Source organism: Engystomops pustulosus, chromosome 7 (assembly GCF_040894005.1).
Source record: "Engystomops pustulosus chromosome 7, aEngPut4.maternal, whole genome shotgun sequence".
Lineage (NCBI taxonomy): Eukaryota > Metazoa > Chordata > Amphibia > Anura > Leptodactylidae > Engystomops > Engystomops pustulosus.
In genome coordinates this window covers 111456427-111475216 of record NC_092417.1, presented here as the reverse complement: position 1 = coordinate 111475216, position 18790 = coordinate 111456427, and the positions used below count along the sequence as shown (strand labels likewise).

At 44.3% G+C, this 18790-nt stretch overlaps 1 protein-coding gene across 1 annotated transcript; it reads right to left on the bottom strand.

The window, feature by feature from the left end:
• Positions 1–4637: 4637 nt before the first annotated feature.
• LOC140070725 (protein phosphatase 1 regulatory subunit 3E-like) lies at positions 4638–8028 on the bottom strand. Its single transcript, XM_072117564.1, has one exon. The coding sequence runs from the start codon at positions 7919–7921 to the stop codon at positions 6872–6874; it is 1050 nt and encodes a 349-aa protein (XP_071973665.1). The 5' UTR covers positions 7922–8028; the 3' UTR covers positions 4638–6871.
• Positions 8029–18790: the final 10762 nt, after the last annotated feature.

Below are 18790 nucleotides of genomic sequence, written 5' to 3'. Positions count from 1 at the left end.
CTGGTCCGGTTCCGCAGAAGGATGGGACTGCACATCAAACGCCACCAGCGTTTGAATTATCTCCGCCTTGTTCTGGCCCGTTGTTATTAGCCCTCTCTCCGCACAGAGAGTCAGCAGATCAGCCTTGGATCTGTTTCTGTATACCTCTGCCATCTTAGCAGTGGTCTCAAGTTAGCAAACAAAAGATAGAAAAGAAAAGAGGGGGAGGGGAACTGTTTTGTACGTATGTATATTGACTGACAAGTTTTGAGTGCACTGAGTCTCTTGCTTGTGGACTGTAGTATTAGGAATACTTCAGCCCTTAAGTGAAAGGGTTAATTGCTTAAACCAAACACTTAAAGCCTTAACAGTGTAATAAAAAAATTATACACTATCCCACCGCTATGCCACCAATCTGTCACGGACCCGACTCATCGGCGTTCACACACTGGGATAACTACTCTATGGAGTCCCAAAATTTAGCCCTTAAGCTCCGCCCACTTCCACAAAATGGCGTCCTTACGCTAAATTTACTCCACAGAATCCGCACTGCCACCACCCACGAGTTACTTATGCAAAGAAGGCCGTAGGCACCTCAACCACACAGACAATGCACCCTGATGATAACTCAGCACATGCACTCACTACTTACACGATATTACAATTATAAACTCACACAGAACATGCAATCGCTTACTACATGGACTATGCTAATAATGACCTCTGGTAACGTGATTCCCTTCAGAGACTCAGATTCTTTAAGGCTACAAGCAGAGGCTTATTAAAAAGTTTTAATTTACATAAAAATGCAGTACACTCAAAGAATTCAATTGTCAGATAAAATAAAAAAAAGGATTAAAACAATACACATACAATACTTACAAACAGTTAGGGAAAACGGAAACAAAAAATTCTTGCTAGTGGAATAGGAAGAAATTCTTTGGCCCGAGGACAGGGCATAAGCATCGATCCAGCCTTCTATTGTGATAGAATCCTCAGTCTGAACACTACTATGTGGCTGCTTCATTCATTTAAGCCCAGGGGATTTTTGACCCCCACCCCTGGCTGTGATGTCACTGTGAGGGGGATTTTTCTATCCCCCTCCCATCAGTGAGATACTTTTTGGGTCTGGGTTTTTATCAGAACCCCATAACTTTTGATTGGGAGATGGCACAATTGTGCCATGGCTTCCAACCAAACGGGCATGTTATTCCCATTAACCCCATACCAAACTCGGGGTGTCTTAGCCTAATATCAGGGGTGTTCTGCTATTGACTGCCTTCCATTGCAGCTAATGTTCTGATTTTCGGACCAGGAGTGTGTCTAGACCCCATAACTGTCCTGTGTAACTTGGGACCTATAATTATGAATTATGTCCCAGTTATGGGCAGCTATGATATTCCCCTTTGTCTGAATTTGGAGGGAAAAACATGCAGTCTCTGGCTTCTTTTCATCCCCCACTAACTAGACTACTCTGGCAGAGAGGTGTTAATTTTACCACTTAGGAAGACCATGCTTCTCTGATCAAGCATAGACTCCCTGGGGTTTTATAACCCCCTGCCAGGCTCACCTTCCTGGCTGATCTTAAACAAATGGAGCCTAATGATTTATAACAGGCAGAATGAAACAACACAAAGAAAGAATAAAAAAAATATATATATATCCAACAAACAAACTGTGGAGGAGTAATATTATTATCACAGAAACCATTATGGAAATAGATTCCACAAGGAAGAAGCTACTTCAATGAAAACCAAGTACATGTTCATTCTAGCATAGAAAAGGCCTAGAGTGAATTACAATGAAGATAACTCAACATGAGCTTCTCCTTTACCTTACACATAGAAAAAAAACCTGCAGTGAGATCGAATTCTATGCTTTCTTTCTTCCCGACATAATTTTGTTCCATTCACTTCCTTAGAAACCTTTAACAATATAACACTAATGTTGAACGTACAAAGGCAACATGTACAACTCCACCCACATCCAACTGCTTCAATGTCAAAAATAGTTGAGCTCCTCAGAGAATTTCCTGGCAAAAAAATATTAATGTCACTAAGCTGTGAGAGCAGGAAACCGGAATCCAGCCGATAAAACGGTATCAAGTACTGTGTGACATGATGGATCTGGAGAACCCTTCTCAGGGCCTGTGGACGTGCATAATCAAACATTGCTGGTAGAGGAGAAGCAGAGGGACGCTGTAATAGCTCAGCTGTCACTGGCTTCCATTACGCCAAGACATATCAACTATAAGGCAGACAACGTAGCCTGCAGTGTGATCTGTACTTTTACAGAACAGCCTAAAACACATCATGGAAATTAAAGATATCATTTACCAACTCTGTGGCGCAAACAAAGAATAGGTTTACCAGCCTCAGCTGTTAACTGAAAGCCGTCTACTCTATTAAAGGGCAATTGCATTGGTTTAAGTGAGATTTCACTTACTTTAAAAGGATTTGCCTCTACTCCTGACACATCTATTGCAGTAAACAACTAGTAAATTACTAACTCAATCATACATTTTCAGGAGGAGCAACAGAGGGGTGATATAATACACAATGAATCATGGGGAAGAAAATAAAATAAATATTATTTAATAAAAAATATGCATACTTTGTAAAACAGACATGTCAGGAGAGAGTGGTCCATCTACAAAGGCCTTAAAGTCATGGTCAAGTAAGTGTACAGGTTACTGCGTAAACTGTCTTATCTAACTTTTTACCTTCTGTTACCTATTTGCACATTTTTGGTGCATAACGCGGAACATTTACTAAGCTCCGTGCGCCAGTTTTTTGTCGGACTTCGCACATTCTTTCTAATGCAAACTGTTTGCACAGGTACTTGAGAAGGGTCCGCTCCGTGCACTATTCTTCATGCGACACAAATTTCTGCACTGAAATTTCTGCACTGAAATGAAATGTGTTCCACCTTAGGGCATGCACAAATTTCAGAAAGGTATAAAATCACCTAGTAAATCTGATACACGGCACTTTTAGACCTTAAGATTTTAGCAATTTGGACTCACATTTTGCTCAGTCAATCTCCACCAGTGAGTTTCTCATTGCTTTGGAAAACTAGAATAAGTTTTAATTTGATACTATAACATATCATAGGTGACATTACATCTTAGTCTTAACAATGGTAGTCCAATGAAAACCTATTGTACCTACTGTAAAATAATGAGATGTTTAGGGGTCTTTACATGTTTTTCAATAATTCTATAATACCGTTAATAATAAAAGCCATGAAGAATGTATGACAAGTGTCAATGTTAAACTGTAGAGCAGAAAAATCACAAAATAATGCCCCAATTATGTAAATTATGTAACAAACACGCATGTTGACTTCCCATGCTGAAAATGTACTATGCATTTTATTGCAACACTATTGCAACACCGCCTAAATGAAAGTGCTTTTGTTGATCACAGTAGCCAATCGCAGCATAGCTTTGACTTTAGAAAGCTTTGATGTGATTGCTTGTTATTTTCAAAAATTGTATATAAATTTGTCATATATGGAAATACATTAACACTACTAAAATTGACACTTTTCATAAATTAAATAATATTAAATACTTTATATTAAACATATGGATAACAAAAATCAGGTAACGGTAATACACCACATTTTAGGTTGTGTGCAGAAGGCATTAGCTACTAAGTATAGTAAACATTGTAAATTGTGCAAGACACTTCCTGGGCCTGTGGTATAACAATGCCATAGTGAAAAGTGATAAGATACGTCTGTCTGCAATCCACCTTCTCCGACCTCTGAGTCTAATTATAGACCTTTGGTTTGGGGAAGTGTAGAGAGAAAAGCTAGTGAGCCTACATATGGCAATGCACGGTTCAGTGTCCATAAATTATTCAGCTGTGACCTGTTTAACACAGCTCTGCACTCATTGCGACTACAGACAAGGTGGACTAGGCATGCTCCGAGCTTACAATCACAAATAAATAGAGAAGTCAAGTAATAGGCACCATACACTCACTGCCGATGTAGACAGAGCTTAATATGTCGGAGGAATCCTAAACCGCAATGAAACGCACTGTGATTCACTGGACATAAGCACATATACAGTATGGTATGTTATGTTATGCCAGGTCTGGCAGAGTGGTTTGGGTAACAAGTTGAGATGATCAGACCCAAACTTCCTGTTCCACGACACGGGTTGTCTAGTTGGCTGCCAAACAGGCAATGCGGCATATTAACACCCTTAGCTACCAGTCATGGCTGTGATTGGCCAATGGGACACCCCTGGCCAATCACAGCCATGGCTAGTTGCTAGGGGCGTTAATATGCAGTATCCAGCAATATGTCTGGGTCATGCAGGACGCATCCGAATCCTGAACCCGAATGGGAAGTTTGGGTCGAGACATTTCTATTAACAAGGAAATGGAGTAGAGTTCAGAAATTAGTTGAGAAAAACAAAAGTCCACACTGGCTACAACTTCCCAGCAATCAAGAAATGCGTGACATGGAGGCTCACCGGAGAAGCGCAGTTCAACCAGAAGGAATAGAGAAAATCCTCCAGCACTAGTAGGTCGTTTCTTTAAATCTCATACATTGGCTTTTATATAACAAGGATAAAATCTCAGTCACAGACTGAAGCTCTTAATCAGAGTCATGTCAAAACGCGTGAGTCTGTGACTGAGATTTTATCCTTGTTATATGAAGAATAAAGCGAGATTTTAAAAGAAGACCTGCTAGTGCTGATGGGTTTTCTCTATTTCTTCTTCCAGAAGGTAGTTGGGTGTGGGCATACATTGACTCACACAGAAGATGAGCTATAGCTAAGGCTGTACTAAATGAAAACACTTAATCTAAACTAATGTAGAATATGGATATAGGCATTGTGCGTGCCACAATATGATGCTTACACATGGCAATGTTAAGTTTATTAGAGGTATTATCCACTAGAAGCAAAGCTTTAAAGTAGAGAATAATATCTCCTGGAAGAATATCTCAGTAGTACAGGATATGAAGGGACATGGCAAGAGTTTTCATATCTGCATACCCACAGAAGAAATCATAGGCATACAGAGGCACATACAGGGTGCCATATCACAACTGAACAGCTTGGAACTTGTACATAAACGTCCGTGTCTGCTGTCACATGTAAAATGCCTGGTCTGCCTCTCTTAAGGACATCTAAGCACATAAAAAATAAACATGTTACTCATATAAATAGGTAATATTTAAAAGACAGGGCACACGGATAGATTAAAAAAAAGCATCAACAAAAAAAGGTAAATTTGCACCATGATGCTACATGATCTTGATAATTATTATTACTAGCAACACACAGTGGGACAAACACTTATGAAACAAGAATGTGCCTCATAAGACAAATAAGATTTCCAGGATGGGATTTAGCTAACTTGTAAGGCAGCCCCTTTAAAGGAAACCTGTCACCACATTTGTCACAAATACAGCTAGTGGCAGGTTCCAATAGAACCTAGAAACTATGTGATATCTTTCTTTTAGCTAAAAATTGTTTCCCTAAGATCCCCATAAACTCAGAGTTATAAACTTGACTGGTATCTAGGGATCTATAGAGCGAATCTAGGGGTGGGGCCTAATGTCAGGTGACCAGGGTGACATCATCACAGGTCCTTTAGCCTCTTAACATTAGCAAACTGTACACTATGCACATATCTGACCACTTAAAAATCACAACATGCCTGCATGGACTTTTACTCCTCTCCATGCAGGCTGCTGTGATATAATGTGATATGATATGCTGTGATCTCATGAGATATATGTTTACAGGCAAAAGGACCTGTAATGATGTCACCCTGGTATGCTGTATGCAAAGAGAGCATGGGGAGGAGCCGCTGGATTCAGTCCAAGGAGGCCACACCCATCTCGATTCGCTAAAGACATCCTTGGATACCAGGTAAAATTATAAAGTTGAATATGTGTGAATATGAGTGGAACAATTTTTAGCTAAAAAAAGGGTGTCAGTAAGTTACTAGGGCTCTATGACATGATGTGGGATTAAAGTCAAACAAATATATCTATTCCAGAGAGAACAGATTCACAATTGTAAACCGCACTTTTTCAATGTGGTTGCATCTCTGCAGTACAGTGTAGGCTTCCTGAAAGTCATGCTTGATGTAAAAGGGGCTGCCTTACAAGGTAACTTACCCCATCCTGGAAAACATATTTGCATATATACCAGAATCCCCAAGTGGTGCATTAATGGCTATAACTCTCCACACTCCGTAAGGAGAAACCTTACTTCCCGATTCAGCATCAATAAATATTTGCTTCTACTGTATGAGAGTCAAAGGTGCCATATAACAGGTTCCTGGTACGCACAAGGTGATGGATTAATCTCTGAGGATCTGAAGAAAACAAGGAAGACTCCTAGATAATTTTCTTCCATGTGAATTAAGGTTGTTCATATTGAATGTCTTGAAGTTGAAAATTCCATTATTGGAATTATTGGCCATCATCATCTTCTCAGTTATGGTTGGTGATAATAAAAGTATTAGATCCAGTTCTCAGTATTCCCTTCTTGAAAGGCAAAGTGGCATATTCCTTAACACATCAATTACTTGACCCTTTTGCATTTCTGAATGTGCACTTTAGACATATTGTGACATTACCCTTGTATGAGCCAAATTATTGTTATCTTCTACATTAGCCCAGTGGTGTTTTATTAAAGGTCCAGTCCCAGTGGTGGCTTATTGACCTGATATCAAAGAAAATTATGAGTACACAACTGAACTAATATAAACCCCAAAAGATAACTTATAACTTCCTTGGAACCTCCCAATCTTCATGCCTCAGTGACCTTCAAAGGAGTGTCCCTCATCTTGGCTCTTCTAACGTAGCATGGTGATCTGAAGGCTAGCACCTGTGCCTTCCCTAGCCGAGCAAAGTCCTAAATGAAGTGAATCCATGCACTTTCATACTCCTTTGGTGGAGATACAGTAGCTCTGTGACTCTTGACCTTGTAGTTCTGTCCATCATTGTTATCCCAGTATTCTGTCCCGCATACCTTGTACCGAATAGCAAACTCCAACATCCCTTCCTTATTCAACAGGGTTGGGCAAAGCAGCTTGAAAGTAAATCGATCCGAATACCTGTCACTATATCCTCGCTGGTAAGAGGCCAGCACTTCAGATGAAGTTTTCCAAGAATCCACTGTGTATCTGACCATCACCTCCTTCTCATAGCACAGATTAAGAACTCTGAGATCTCCACTGACACTGAATGGGTCAGTGTGTACAGTCTCCAAGCACACTTTGCGCTGTCTCACCAAGTCCAAGAAGTCTGACATACTGCCTGGGTCTGTGAATAAAGGCTCCAATTGCAGTGAACCAGGGGTTGGGCGGAGCAACAGCGTGCTAAGCTCCGCCCCCGCGGGGCAGGCCTCCCTACAGCGCAGCCCTGCAAGCACATGGTAAGGAACTCTAGGCGCATCTGCATCGTTATAGTGTCGCACTGAGGTCAACTCCAACCCCAGAGAATCTGCAAAACGTACCTCCTTCTTTCTGGGAGCCGCCACCTCCAGGTGCCTCCTCTCCGCAGGTGTGGGTAGGGACTTGGCTCTCCTGCGGGCAGTTGGGCTCTGTGGCACCACACTGATCTCTCTTCCCCGGGTCACCGCTTTGCTGGGCTCTTTGCTCTTATCCACCGTCTCCTCTTCCCCATGGTTGCCGTCTTCATCCTCTGGGCTCTCCGGGCTTTCCCCGAACAGCACGGCAGTGCAGCTGAAGTTGCGCGGCAGGAGGTGGCGGTGGGTGGGCATGGTGTCCATACACCCCAGGCAGGCGCTCCGTGTGCTCTCCTCGGTGTCCCCACTACATGAGAGGGGCAGTGTGTGCTCTATGGAAGGGGGCAGATGCTGGGGCTGACGCGTCGTGACGCACATCGCATCCCTGCAGGACCCACTGGAGGAGGAGGAGGCGCTGAGCATCGCGCTGCTCATGGTGGCCCTGATGCTGCTCGTCTACATGAGCTCCATGGCAGTGACTGCGCTCAGTGCAAGGGCTGAGCCATCACTGCTGCATTCCTCATGCATCCAAATCTCCACCAGTGTCACCTCCCTCGTCACTCCTCTCCCCACCAGGCAGATCTTTAACGCTGGCACTGCTGGCAGCATCCATGGCTCACACAGCACCACTGCCTCCATGGCACCTACTCATGCCTGGATCAGCACCCCTGGACACATGCCTACTGCAGCATGCCTGATGTCTAATGCCCACATGGATCTGTAGTTATGTCATCCAGTTATGCCTAGGGTGCCAATATTCTTAGACATTTGCACCCTAGTCCTTCTTGCTTATAGCTAATGGGTCTGAATTATGCATTAGTTGATGGCACCCCTGACCTGTATCACCCCTTGGCTAATAGTAGTCCTACTCCTGTGATGTATGATTGTGGACATCCAGTATTCTTTTTCTTGAATTTACGACTGTACCACGACAGCAGAGCAGAATCACGGGATTCCAGTTTATGTCGTCTAATGCACGCCAAACTCTCCCTGGCTATGAAGGTTGTGGAAAAGGTTTGAATAGGATTAAAAATGTAATACCACAATACTAAATAATTGGGATTATAATACAATGGATATAGACATGAAAGTGTTAATTCTGTCAGTGTCTTTTCTTATCACCATCATTGTGAAGCCTCAGGTCACTTTTCCCTCCTCTGAGGCTTTTTATAGAATTACATATATTCCATTTCCTTTGACTGTAAATATTTGCACATAGTTCAGGCATCCAACGGAATTGGTGCAAGAAAAGAAAGATCTGTGTTTTACATAAACTGTATATACATTACCTGTATAGGCCTAAATGATCTGTACTAATGTCCAACAATGTCTCTCTAGGAGCAGAGCTTATATTTCCATAAGCACCACAGGACAACCAGAAAACTCAAAGTTCCCTCAAAGTTTCGGAAAAGGAGGACTATTAAATCATCCAGACCATTAAAAATGTCTCCCCTTACAAATGAGTGTGTGCTTTCCTTCCATATGGGTACAGCAATCATGATCAAGAACTACAGCACACTTTTGAGATTGCAAACAAATGTTTCTTTACCAAATATTAAGTTCTATTTTTTGTATTGTATCAAATTCTTATTTTCAAGGGAACCTGTCAGCAGAAATTGACCTAGTAAACCACTACTATTATGTTGCCAAGCAGCTGAACACCTTCCAGATCGTGTTACTTTCATGATCCAGCGTTAGGGCCTCATCCAGAAAATCAACTTTAAAGTGAGATGTACAATGGTTGTATAAAGTCGAGGAGGAGAGTTTAACACTGAAGTTAAGGTGGGGAGCTCTGAATGTCATCTACTCTGTGATTAATATCATGCATAGGACTCCAGGAGATCTGGTTAGCGATGTCTCCAGATGCAGGACCATCAATTACTGTGAAGGGGGCTTTCAGAGGAAGAGAGAACTTAACCTCAGTGTTAAAATCTCTGCCTCCTTCACTTTATACAACGATTTACATCTCACTTAAAAGTAGATTTTCTCAATGATGTCCCCACACAGGAACATGAAAGAAACATGATCTGGATGGTGTTAGCTGCTTAGCAACATACTGGTAGTGGTTTGTTAGGTACCGTATTTTTCGGACTCTAAGGCACACAAAAAATCCTTAGATTTTCTCAGAAATAAAAGGTGCGCATTATAGTCCAGTGAGCCTTTTATATGAACGGTACTTACAGACAACAGCTGCCTTGAACTGTCCACAGGTCTGCCACCTGCGGGTCATTCATCCTTGTAATCAGGTGTGCCTTATAATGGGGTGCGCCTTATATATGAACCTAGACGTTTTAGCAGGCATAAATTTCTGCTGACAGGTTCCCTTTAACACTAGAGTTGTGCTTTCTCTTCCTCAGAAAGCCCCCATCACTGTGATTGATGATCCTGCATCCAGAAACATCACTAACCAGATCTCCTGATGTCCGATGTCAATCACAGAAGAGGAGGCATTGAGAGCTTCTCACCTTTACTTCAGTGTTTATATCTCTGCCTTTTTCGCTTTACACAACCAATTTACACCTCACTTCAAAGTTGATTTTTAGGATGATGCCACCACACAGGGCCATGAAAGAAACAAAAACTAGAAGATATTACGCTGTTTGACAATATACTGGTACTGGTTTATGAGGCCTATTGCTGATGACAAGTTCCCTTTAATGCAATAAAATCCAAATTAATTATTTAAAAATCATAGGGTATTTCTCTTTGGTAAATTGCTATAATGGCAGAGCATATGAAAGAAATCAATGAAAACATTTTCCAAGAAGAAAAGTTTTAATACGTTGCATTTTTCACTACTGCCAACATGTAATGCCCATATGTAAATTACATGAATAAAACATGATGTTAATTTGTGTGAGGGATGATGAGGATGCTCTTTAATTCCTACCACAAACAACAGAATGTTTGTGGATACCCCTTGAGATTCCCTGTTTAACCTGAATTGTTAGCGCTTTTGTGAAGTAATTTTGACCAAGTAGATCATCAGATGTCCTCAGCAATGCACATTTCTGTAAAGCCATGTGATGATCTTCTAGAGCAGTGATGGCTAACCTATGGCACTGGTGCCAGAGGTGGCACTCGGAGCCCTTTCTGTGGGCACTCAGGCCATCACCAGAGATTACTCCAGGCATCTTCCTGCAGCCCCAGACAGCCCAGGACTTGCTGTGCACAGAGCTATTTTAAAGTGACAGCTCTACCTGGGACTATTTTCTGCCTTATTGGTGTCCTCAGGGGGTTGGTATCAATGAAAACTGTGACAGAGAAGGGAGTATAAATCACAAATTACATTTCTGTGTTGGCACTTTGCGATAAATAAGCAGGTCTTTGTTGTAGTTTGGGCACTCAGTCTCTAAAAGGTTTGCCATCACTGTTCTAGAGCTTTTAACCTGCCCACTTGTGGTTATGACAATAATGGTGAATAAAGCTACATTTATTCTACAATATACTGCAGGCAATTTTTTGCTAGGACACATGGATGAACAAAATTGTGTACATTCCAGTCACAGTTCTCCTTATCTACTGCAGCCAATGGGGAGAACTTATTAAAGGGGTTATCCGGGTTTAAAATTTTTTTTATGGCCGGGCTGGGGAGGGCTATTTAAACATAATAAACATGTACTTACCTTGTACGGTGCTGCCGATGTTCCGCTCCATGGCTGGTCTTCTCTGTGCGCCGGTTGCAGCACAAGGGCGCACAGGGAGCTTCCGGCCGGACGGAAGCTCGCATGCGCACCATCTCCCAGCGCTTACAACGCTGAGAGATAGGGACGGATAGGAGGAGCCGTCCACAACGCGGACCGGAAGCTCCCTGTGCGCGGCTTCCGTGCCCCTCTTTGTTTACAGGGGCACGGATCGAAGTGACCGCGGCGCGGGACATCGGCGGCGCCGGGGAGGTAAGTCCATGTTTATTATGTTTAACTATCCCTCCCCAGCCCGGCCATAAAAAAATTTTTAAATCCGGATAACCCCTTTAACACACTTGCACCACAATTCTGGTGATTTTGTGCCTTGCACCACAGTTATCAAGGCTTTTAGACCATTTATTGGCAGTTTTCCGACTTGTCCGAATAAGGGGTGTGATATGGGCGTAGCCTTACAATAAAGGGGCGCGGCTTGTAGAAAATCGTCCGTGCACCCAAAATTAAAGTAGGAACTGACAGTCTTATGCTGCACCAGAATTCATCATCACTGATAAATTCGGCACAGCAAAAGACTAGTGTTTTCCAGCTAGAGACTGCCGGAACCTGAGGCACATTGTTAAATTCCACCCAATGGGGGTCATTTACTAAGGGCCCGATTCGCGTTTTCCCGACGTGTAACCTGAATATTTCCGATTTGCGCCGATTTTCCCTGTATTGCCCCGGGATTTTGGCGCACGCAATTGGATTTTGGCGCATCGGCACTGGCATGCACGCAATGGAAATTGGGGGGCGTGGCCTAACAAAAACCCAACGGATTCGGAAAAACCGCCGCATTTAAAAAACAAAAAGTGTCACGGAGCTTGCACTTACCTTCACCAGGAATAGGGCGGTGTACTTGAGTGCATTTCAGCGGACTTCAGCGCAGCAGCGCCACCTGGTGGACACCAGAGGAACTACCTTAGTGAATCCCGGCCGGACCCGAATCCACCGCAGAGAACGCGCCGCTGGATTGCGAATGGACCGGGTAAGTAAATCTGCCCCAATATGTCATATATCAACCCTTGAATAAAAATACAAATACAGGGGGTCATTTACTAAGGGCCCGATTCACGTTTTTCTGGCGAATTACACTAATTTCTCCGTTTTGAGCTGATTTTCCCTGAATTGCCCCGGGTTTTTGGCGCACACGATCGGACTGTGGCGCATTAGCGCCGGCGTGCATGCAAAGGAAATCGGGGGGCATGGCCTACGAAAACCCGACGGATTCGGAAAAACCGCCGCTTGGTGCATCGCCGGAAGACCCGAATCCTCCACACAGAAAGCGCCGCTGGATCGTAAATGGACCGGGTAAGTAAATCTGCCCAACAGTGTACAGTTGCACCCGCTGCCTAGACAAAATAGATTTGACTAGACAGTATAGTAAAATATGCAAAAGCATATTAATGTTGGCCAGTTGATACAAATGAGTGTATTCAAGTAAATGGTAACAGGTATGTGTGAAGATCATGGATAACAGCAGATGATGAATTGGATTATTGTGGTGTCTAATAAGAGTATTCTCTGAAAGTTGTGATTAATAATCATATTTATAAATAATAATCCTTATTTATATAGTGCCAACAAATTTTGCAGTGCTTTACAAATCATAGAGGACTGTTGAGGAGGTCGCACTGGTTTCGGACGCCATCTTGACTACTGTCCGCCATCTTAGATACAGCGGCCACCTTGGGGGGGGGGTATGCTTCCCTCTAAGAAGCTATAGAGTTAAATGTTTTAATTCAGCTATTTTTCTCATTTAAACTGTTTGCCTTTTCACAATATCCTTGGCATTTCTTAGCGTCCTTCGGGCCTCTGTATTCTTGTTATTTATTTTGGTTATGAAGAAGCTTCTAGGAGCCATTGTGTAGATAAGCATGGCTGTAAACAAGGCCTAGTCATTTTTCCCAGAATATGCTGATGACCAATAGCTTTGCAGTATAGTATTCATGCCCCTTTGATGACTCTTCTGTCTGATATATATTATGCATTTTGATTATTAAAGGAGAGAAGATCTTGACTAAGAGATTGATGTGTATGTCTTGGTCTCTATGTTCAATCATGAAAGGGTTAATTAGGACTCACCTTACAAAAGTCAAGAGGGCTGTTGGGGCCCTGCATAAAAATCCCTAACAATATTTGGCGTCCTTTCCTGGGTGGGCTTAGAAGTAAACAACAACAACACCGAGACAGCCTCCGTGAAGTGTCCCCGCCGGCTTGGTGAACAGAACTGACCAGAGAGCTCTCAGGGTAAGATATTAATTTTTATTGTCTACCTTGATATGTCACTTCTGGTTCACTGGTTGGACGGACCGGGTAAGACTGTCTCTGTGTTATGTATTTGCCACTGTTGTTCACTGTAACCTAAGCTCAGAGTTTTTGGCAAAGAACCACTTTGTAAGGTGATGGACAGAGACTGGACAGAGACGGATGGTCAGACAGTCTGTGGTGTTAGCTGAAACTGTGGGACGGGAGGGAGTAGCCCTTAGAGGTCCGCACTGCTAAAGTAGGAGATACTTTGTTGTGATTGTCAGATTATCATAGTGTCTATAGTACTGTTTGACTAGTGTCAATAGGGTTGCCCATAGAGGTAGAGAGCTCAATTTGTGCACGTGCAGTGGAGACCCGCCCTGATCAAGTGTGCGTTTAGCTTCATTTTGGAGTCTGAACGACTTTGTGGATGACTGTAAGAACTAGTAGTGACTTGGTAAAGAGTCAGTAAGAGAGTTGACTTGGTAAAGAGTCAAGGAGAGAGTAGTTCAGTAAAGAGAGTTGATTTGGTTAAGAGTCAATAAGGGAGACTTGGTAAAGAGTCCTCTGTGAAAGTCTGGTATCTAGTTTCTTTGGGGTCGGTCACACAAGGTGTCGGATTCGTTGTATCTGTGGGGGACAGGTTTGGCAGTGTTGCAGTTGTAGACATTTGTGATGGGAAGTAAGCAAAGTAAAGTAAGCCAAGGGTGCGGACCTAGAAAAGCTACTCAGATTGTGTCCCACATGAAGGGCAAAGATGCACAGAGACAAAAGGTTGTTGAGTTAAGTAGGACTGATGGAAAAGTGCAAGTTGACATGATCGGACATAAGGGCTGGTAGTTTTGTGTTGAAATGAAAGGTCATATTGAAGGTTTGAAGGTTTTGGGATGTGCCAGATGATCTGATGATTGTACAAGTGAGAAAACTTTGCAAACAGACACTTATAGCCTCTGACTTTGACGGACGGACCAGGACAGAGTGACAGGAATCCTTCAGAGTGCCCAATGAAGAAAGAGACAGGCGATAAGGGACATTTCAAAGTTTTTGATGTGGAAAGAATTTGAGAAAAAGAGATATTATTATATTTTCCTTGGAGTGAAATAAGGGCCCCTGTAATCCAGACTCCACCCCTGTATCTGGTGGTTAGAGAAGATGACACGCCCTACCATTCTTCAGTGGCGGCCATCTTAAGACAGTTTATTTCTCAGTGGCGGCCATGTTGTGGGGCTTTGTAGGATAACAGCTGACCATGCTTGGGGCGTCTGCTAGGGGTCTTGGAGTGAGGGATGGAGGTTGTTTGAGTATTATTCAAATGTATTGATCCCGACAATTAGAGAAAAATTACTATGAAAAAGTGTTACAATGTCTCCGGTACCTGCTTTCTGGCATTTACGGGGTTAACAAAAGGGTGGGGGCTGTTGGAGCTGCGTTTTGTTTTGTGAAGAACTGACATGTGCTGTGTCTTTCTTATCTACGAGAGAGACGATAGTGACCTTGATGTTCACAGAAAACTGAATTTCTCCATATTGAGTTGCTTGGAATCTGTGTTCTGTTATCTCGTGGTTTACAGGCTAGTGAGAACATTTACATTTGGGAGGGGTAGATCGCTGCGTTTAGACTTCTCCCTGACAATCTAAAAAAGACTTGAAGGAATTTATTTGATTGTGGAACAAGAATACAGTATGATGTGATGTGCTCCTGTGTACCCCATGAACAGACTAAGCAAGAATGAGCCCCCCAACTGTATTACAGAGCCTATGACTGACTTTTGTTCCTTTTTGATTAAAAACCATCTTAAGTGTACCTGGATTTTATTGAGACGTTGGAGTCTGGCCAGAACTTTATAGGTAGCATAAAACACTGGGCTGGAGATGTGGTGGAGGACTCTGACACATTGACGTACAGAGGGAATAGAGGATGTTTCACAGACCATGCCAAAGTGAGATTGACAACATCTCCGGAAGTCTCAACCGACCAACCCAAGTGGGCGTTGCGGGGAGGAGATATTACTGTAGTGAGTGGCGGAGACGGCCCCAACAGGGCAAGACAAGGGGGGTGGTTATGGACAAGGATGTTAGCGAGAACAGTCCCCCTCCTGAACGGCCCCCCCAAACAGAGTTATCGCCTTGCATTGTAGAACTCTCCCCTGCTAGTCCGATGATGATTTTAGCCCATTCCCGGTCAAGAAAAGACTCAGAAAGAACAGCCGGATACATGTAGCATGGTCCATGACCTCCAAGCTGCCAATGAGTGTACTGAAGCCCAGTGGTCCCTAGCCCAAACTGGCAGCAGTCCCTGAGAGTGACATATTATTCACTGTTATTGATTTGGCAAATGTTTTCCTCTCTGTGCCCCTACATGAGGATTGCCAGTACCTATTTGCCTTTACCAGTTCAGTATTCCAGTATACCTGATGTAGATTCCCACAAGGGGGGGTAAAACTCACCCAGCCAATACCCCACGGCCCTACAGGGAGTAGACTGGCAGACTGGCCCCTTACTGGATGTTCTCCTTTTCAGTATGCGGAGGACCTACTGTTGTTTGCCAGGATGCATTTATTGACCTTATGTGTTTTCTGTTCCAGAAGGGTTGCAAAGTTTCCTGAGACAAACTCCGGTACTGCCAGGAGAAGGTGGTCTTCCTAGGCCACTGCTTCTCAGCCACAGGCAGATACCTGACAGAGGAAAGAAAGCTGGCAGTTCAGAATATGCCCCTGCCCTGAGGCCCTAAGCCTCTTCATATGTTTCTAGGACTGGCCAGCTCCTGCAGGCCTGGGATAAGGTCTAAGCTGGCAAGTCTGCCCCGGCCCTAGGCACATGCCACTGAGCCAGACCTTTTATTTTATTTTGCACGGAGTATCTAGGAGACAGGTGTCCTAGCCCAGGAACGCGGTGGCCTCCCCAGTGGCCCACTATTAGGCCCGGTTAGACTCAGTCGTGAGGGGAGCCCCTCATGTGTTAGTAGCTGCAGCCAGCAACCTGCTCAGCAAGGCCAGTGAGCTGATCCTAGACCCTAGATCACTCAGTTACTGTGCAAACCCCACATGACTTGCACAGTGTCCTCACCCAAGTATAGCCCAAACATTTGAGCAAAGGCCGGATAGCTCAGACTCCAGTGTGCACTCCTGATGCCCCAGGACACACTGATAAGGTGCACAGCTCTGAATCCTGCTGTTCTGTCACCAGTCTTCCAGGATTCAGAGGGGGGGAGAGAAGGGTGAGTAACCCAGATGTTGAGTTTTTTCTCATAGATGGCTCCAGGTCTCCAGGAGAAGACAGACGGTTCTATGCTGGATATACAGTGGTCAGTGGCGCACATGAGGTAGTACAAGCAGAACCATTCCCTCTACACAGGTCAGCGCAGGAGGTGAAGTGATGGCACTCAGGGAAGCGCTACAGCTGGTGGAAGGTAAAAGGGCGAACATCTATACTCAAGGTATAGTTCTGGGGTCTTAACACGACTATGAACCCTTATGGAAGGCTAGAGATTTCCTCACCTCTGCAGGGACCCCCTTTAAGCATGGCACGCTGGTTAAAGAGCTCACGGATGCTCTCTTACTTCCACAAGAGGTGGGGATAATAAAAGTTAAACCACACACAATTTGGTAACTCCACAACCCAAGGGCCAGTATGTGGCTGACGGGATGGCGAAGGCAGCTGCACAGATGGAGCCCGGAGACTGTCCTGAAGTCTCAGCGGTGAGTTCTGAGCTAAAAGTTTGATCCACTGGTGTTCCAGTCCCGGGTGGCCCGAGTGTCATCAGAAGTGAAGGAAGAGTGGAGGAAAGCTGGAGCCCAGATGCCGATGGGACCTGGATGCTGGGAGAGAGGGTGTGCCTGCCCGGAGCCCTGCACCCGACAGTAAGTCAAGTAGCCTACAGACACATACACATCCAAAATGGCCATGCTAGTGCTCATAAACCGCAAGTGGTTTCCCCGGGCATTACTACCCCTGTCACTAGACTAGTGAAAGCCTGTATAGTCTGTGCCCGCCACAACCCGGGTAAGGTGGTAAAGACCCCACGAAAGGTGACACCCAAGCTGCTGTATCCCTTCCAGAGACTGCAGATGGATTTTATCCAGCTACCAAAAAGTGCTACGTAGGAGTACGTGCTTGTGTGCATTGATCTCTTTCCAGGGTGGCCAGAAGCTTCTCCCATGACCAAGGCTACTGCCAGAGCTGAGGCAAAGAAGTTGGTGAGTGAGATTTTTCTGCAGGTTTGGACTTCCAGAGACCAAAGAGTCCGGTCGCAGAACCCACTTCACTGGACAGGTAAAGACCTGAAACCTTGTCCCTCCTGGGTGTAGAACAGGCCCTGCACACCCCTTGCCCTTCCCAAGTTGGTGGTGCGTTTGAGATACTTTAAACAGCACTCTTAAGTTAGAGATCCAGAAGGCCATGGAAGAAACAGGGAAACCATGGCGCGAGTGCTTTCCTGCTGCCCACTATTCAGTTGGGACCACCCCCAACAGAAAGATGGGATTGTCCCCCTTTGAAGTACTTTTTGGCTGTGCACCCAGACTAGGCCTCTACTTCCCATAGACCCTATAGCTGATGGCAGGAAACCAGGTGGAACATGCCACACAGTTGAGCCAGGCCTTGGAAAAGCTCTGCAAAAGTGTTTCTGATTCCTTTTTCAGATCCAGACAGAGACCTCAGGACGCATAACCTGAAGCCTGGAGACTCTCTTTGGTGTCTCTTTACCACCACGTAGAGTCTGGAGCCTCACTACAATGGTCCTTTCCAAGTCCTGTTGACCAGTGCCACGTGAAGCTAGAGGGAAGTCAGCACGCTTCCACGCTTTCTATTGCAAGCTTACTTATTCTTCTTGCTAGCTGGTCTCGTCTGACTGACTGTATGCTCAGGGACACCCCAACCATGACTATCACTGTATCTATAGGGCTGACCAGGATGCCCCCAGGGTAGGAGACTTTACCTACGGTTAGTGCAATAAGACAATGACCTTCTTTAACATTGAAAGCACAGGTAACCCTGTATTAGCAGTGTCTGATGTGTACAGGATTTGTGGGGATAGGAGAGTCAGGTCAGGCCTAGAGGCTGGGAAGGTGAGTGTACGGTGATAAAACTTGTGCATTCCTTCCTCGTGATCCCCAGGGATAAGATTGATCAGACACATAAGAAAAGGTAGAGAATCCCAAAGGATTCTGGAGGTCTGAGAGAGAAGCACCTAGATGACAACGTTTATATAGACACAGTGGGAGCACCAAGGGGGGGTTCCAGATGAGTACAAGGCCCACAATCAGATATGGGCAGGTCTAGAGTCCATTATTCCCCAGAGAGCTATGAGCAAAGATGTTGGTTGGGTAACTGTTTTTTTTATTGTAATCAACAGAGATTTGTGAATTATATCGGAG

Bases quoted from the DNA above. Each gene is read 5' to 3' on its own strand.
- LOC140070725 (XM_072117564.1), bottom strand. From the start codon at position 7,921: ATGAGCAGCGCGATGCTCAGCGCCTCCTCCTCCTCCAGTGGGTCCTGC.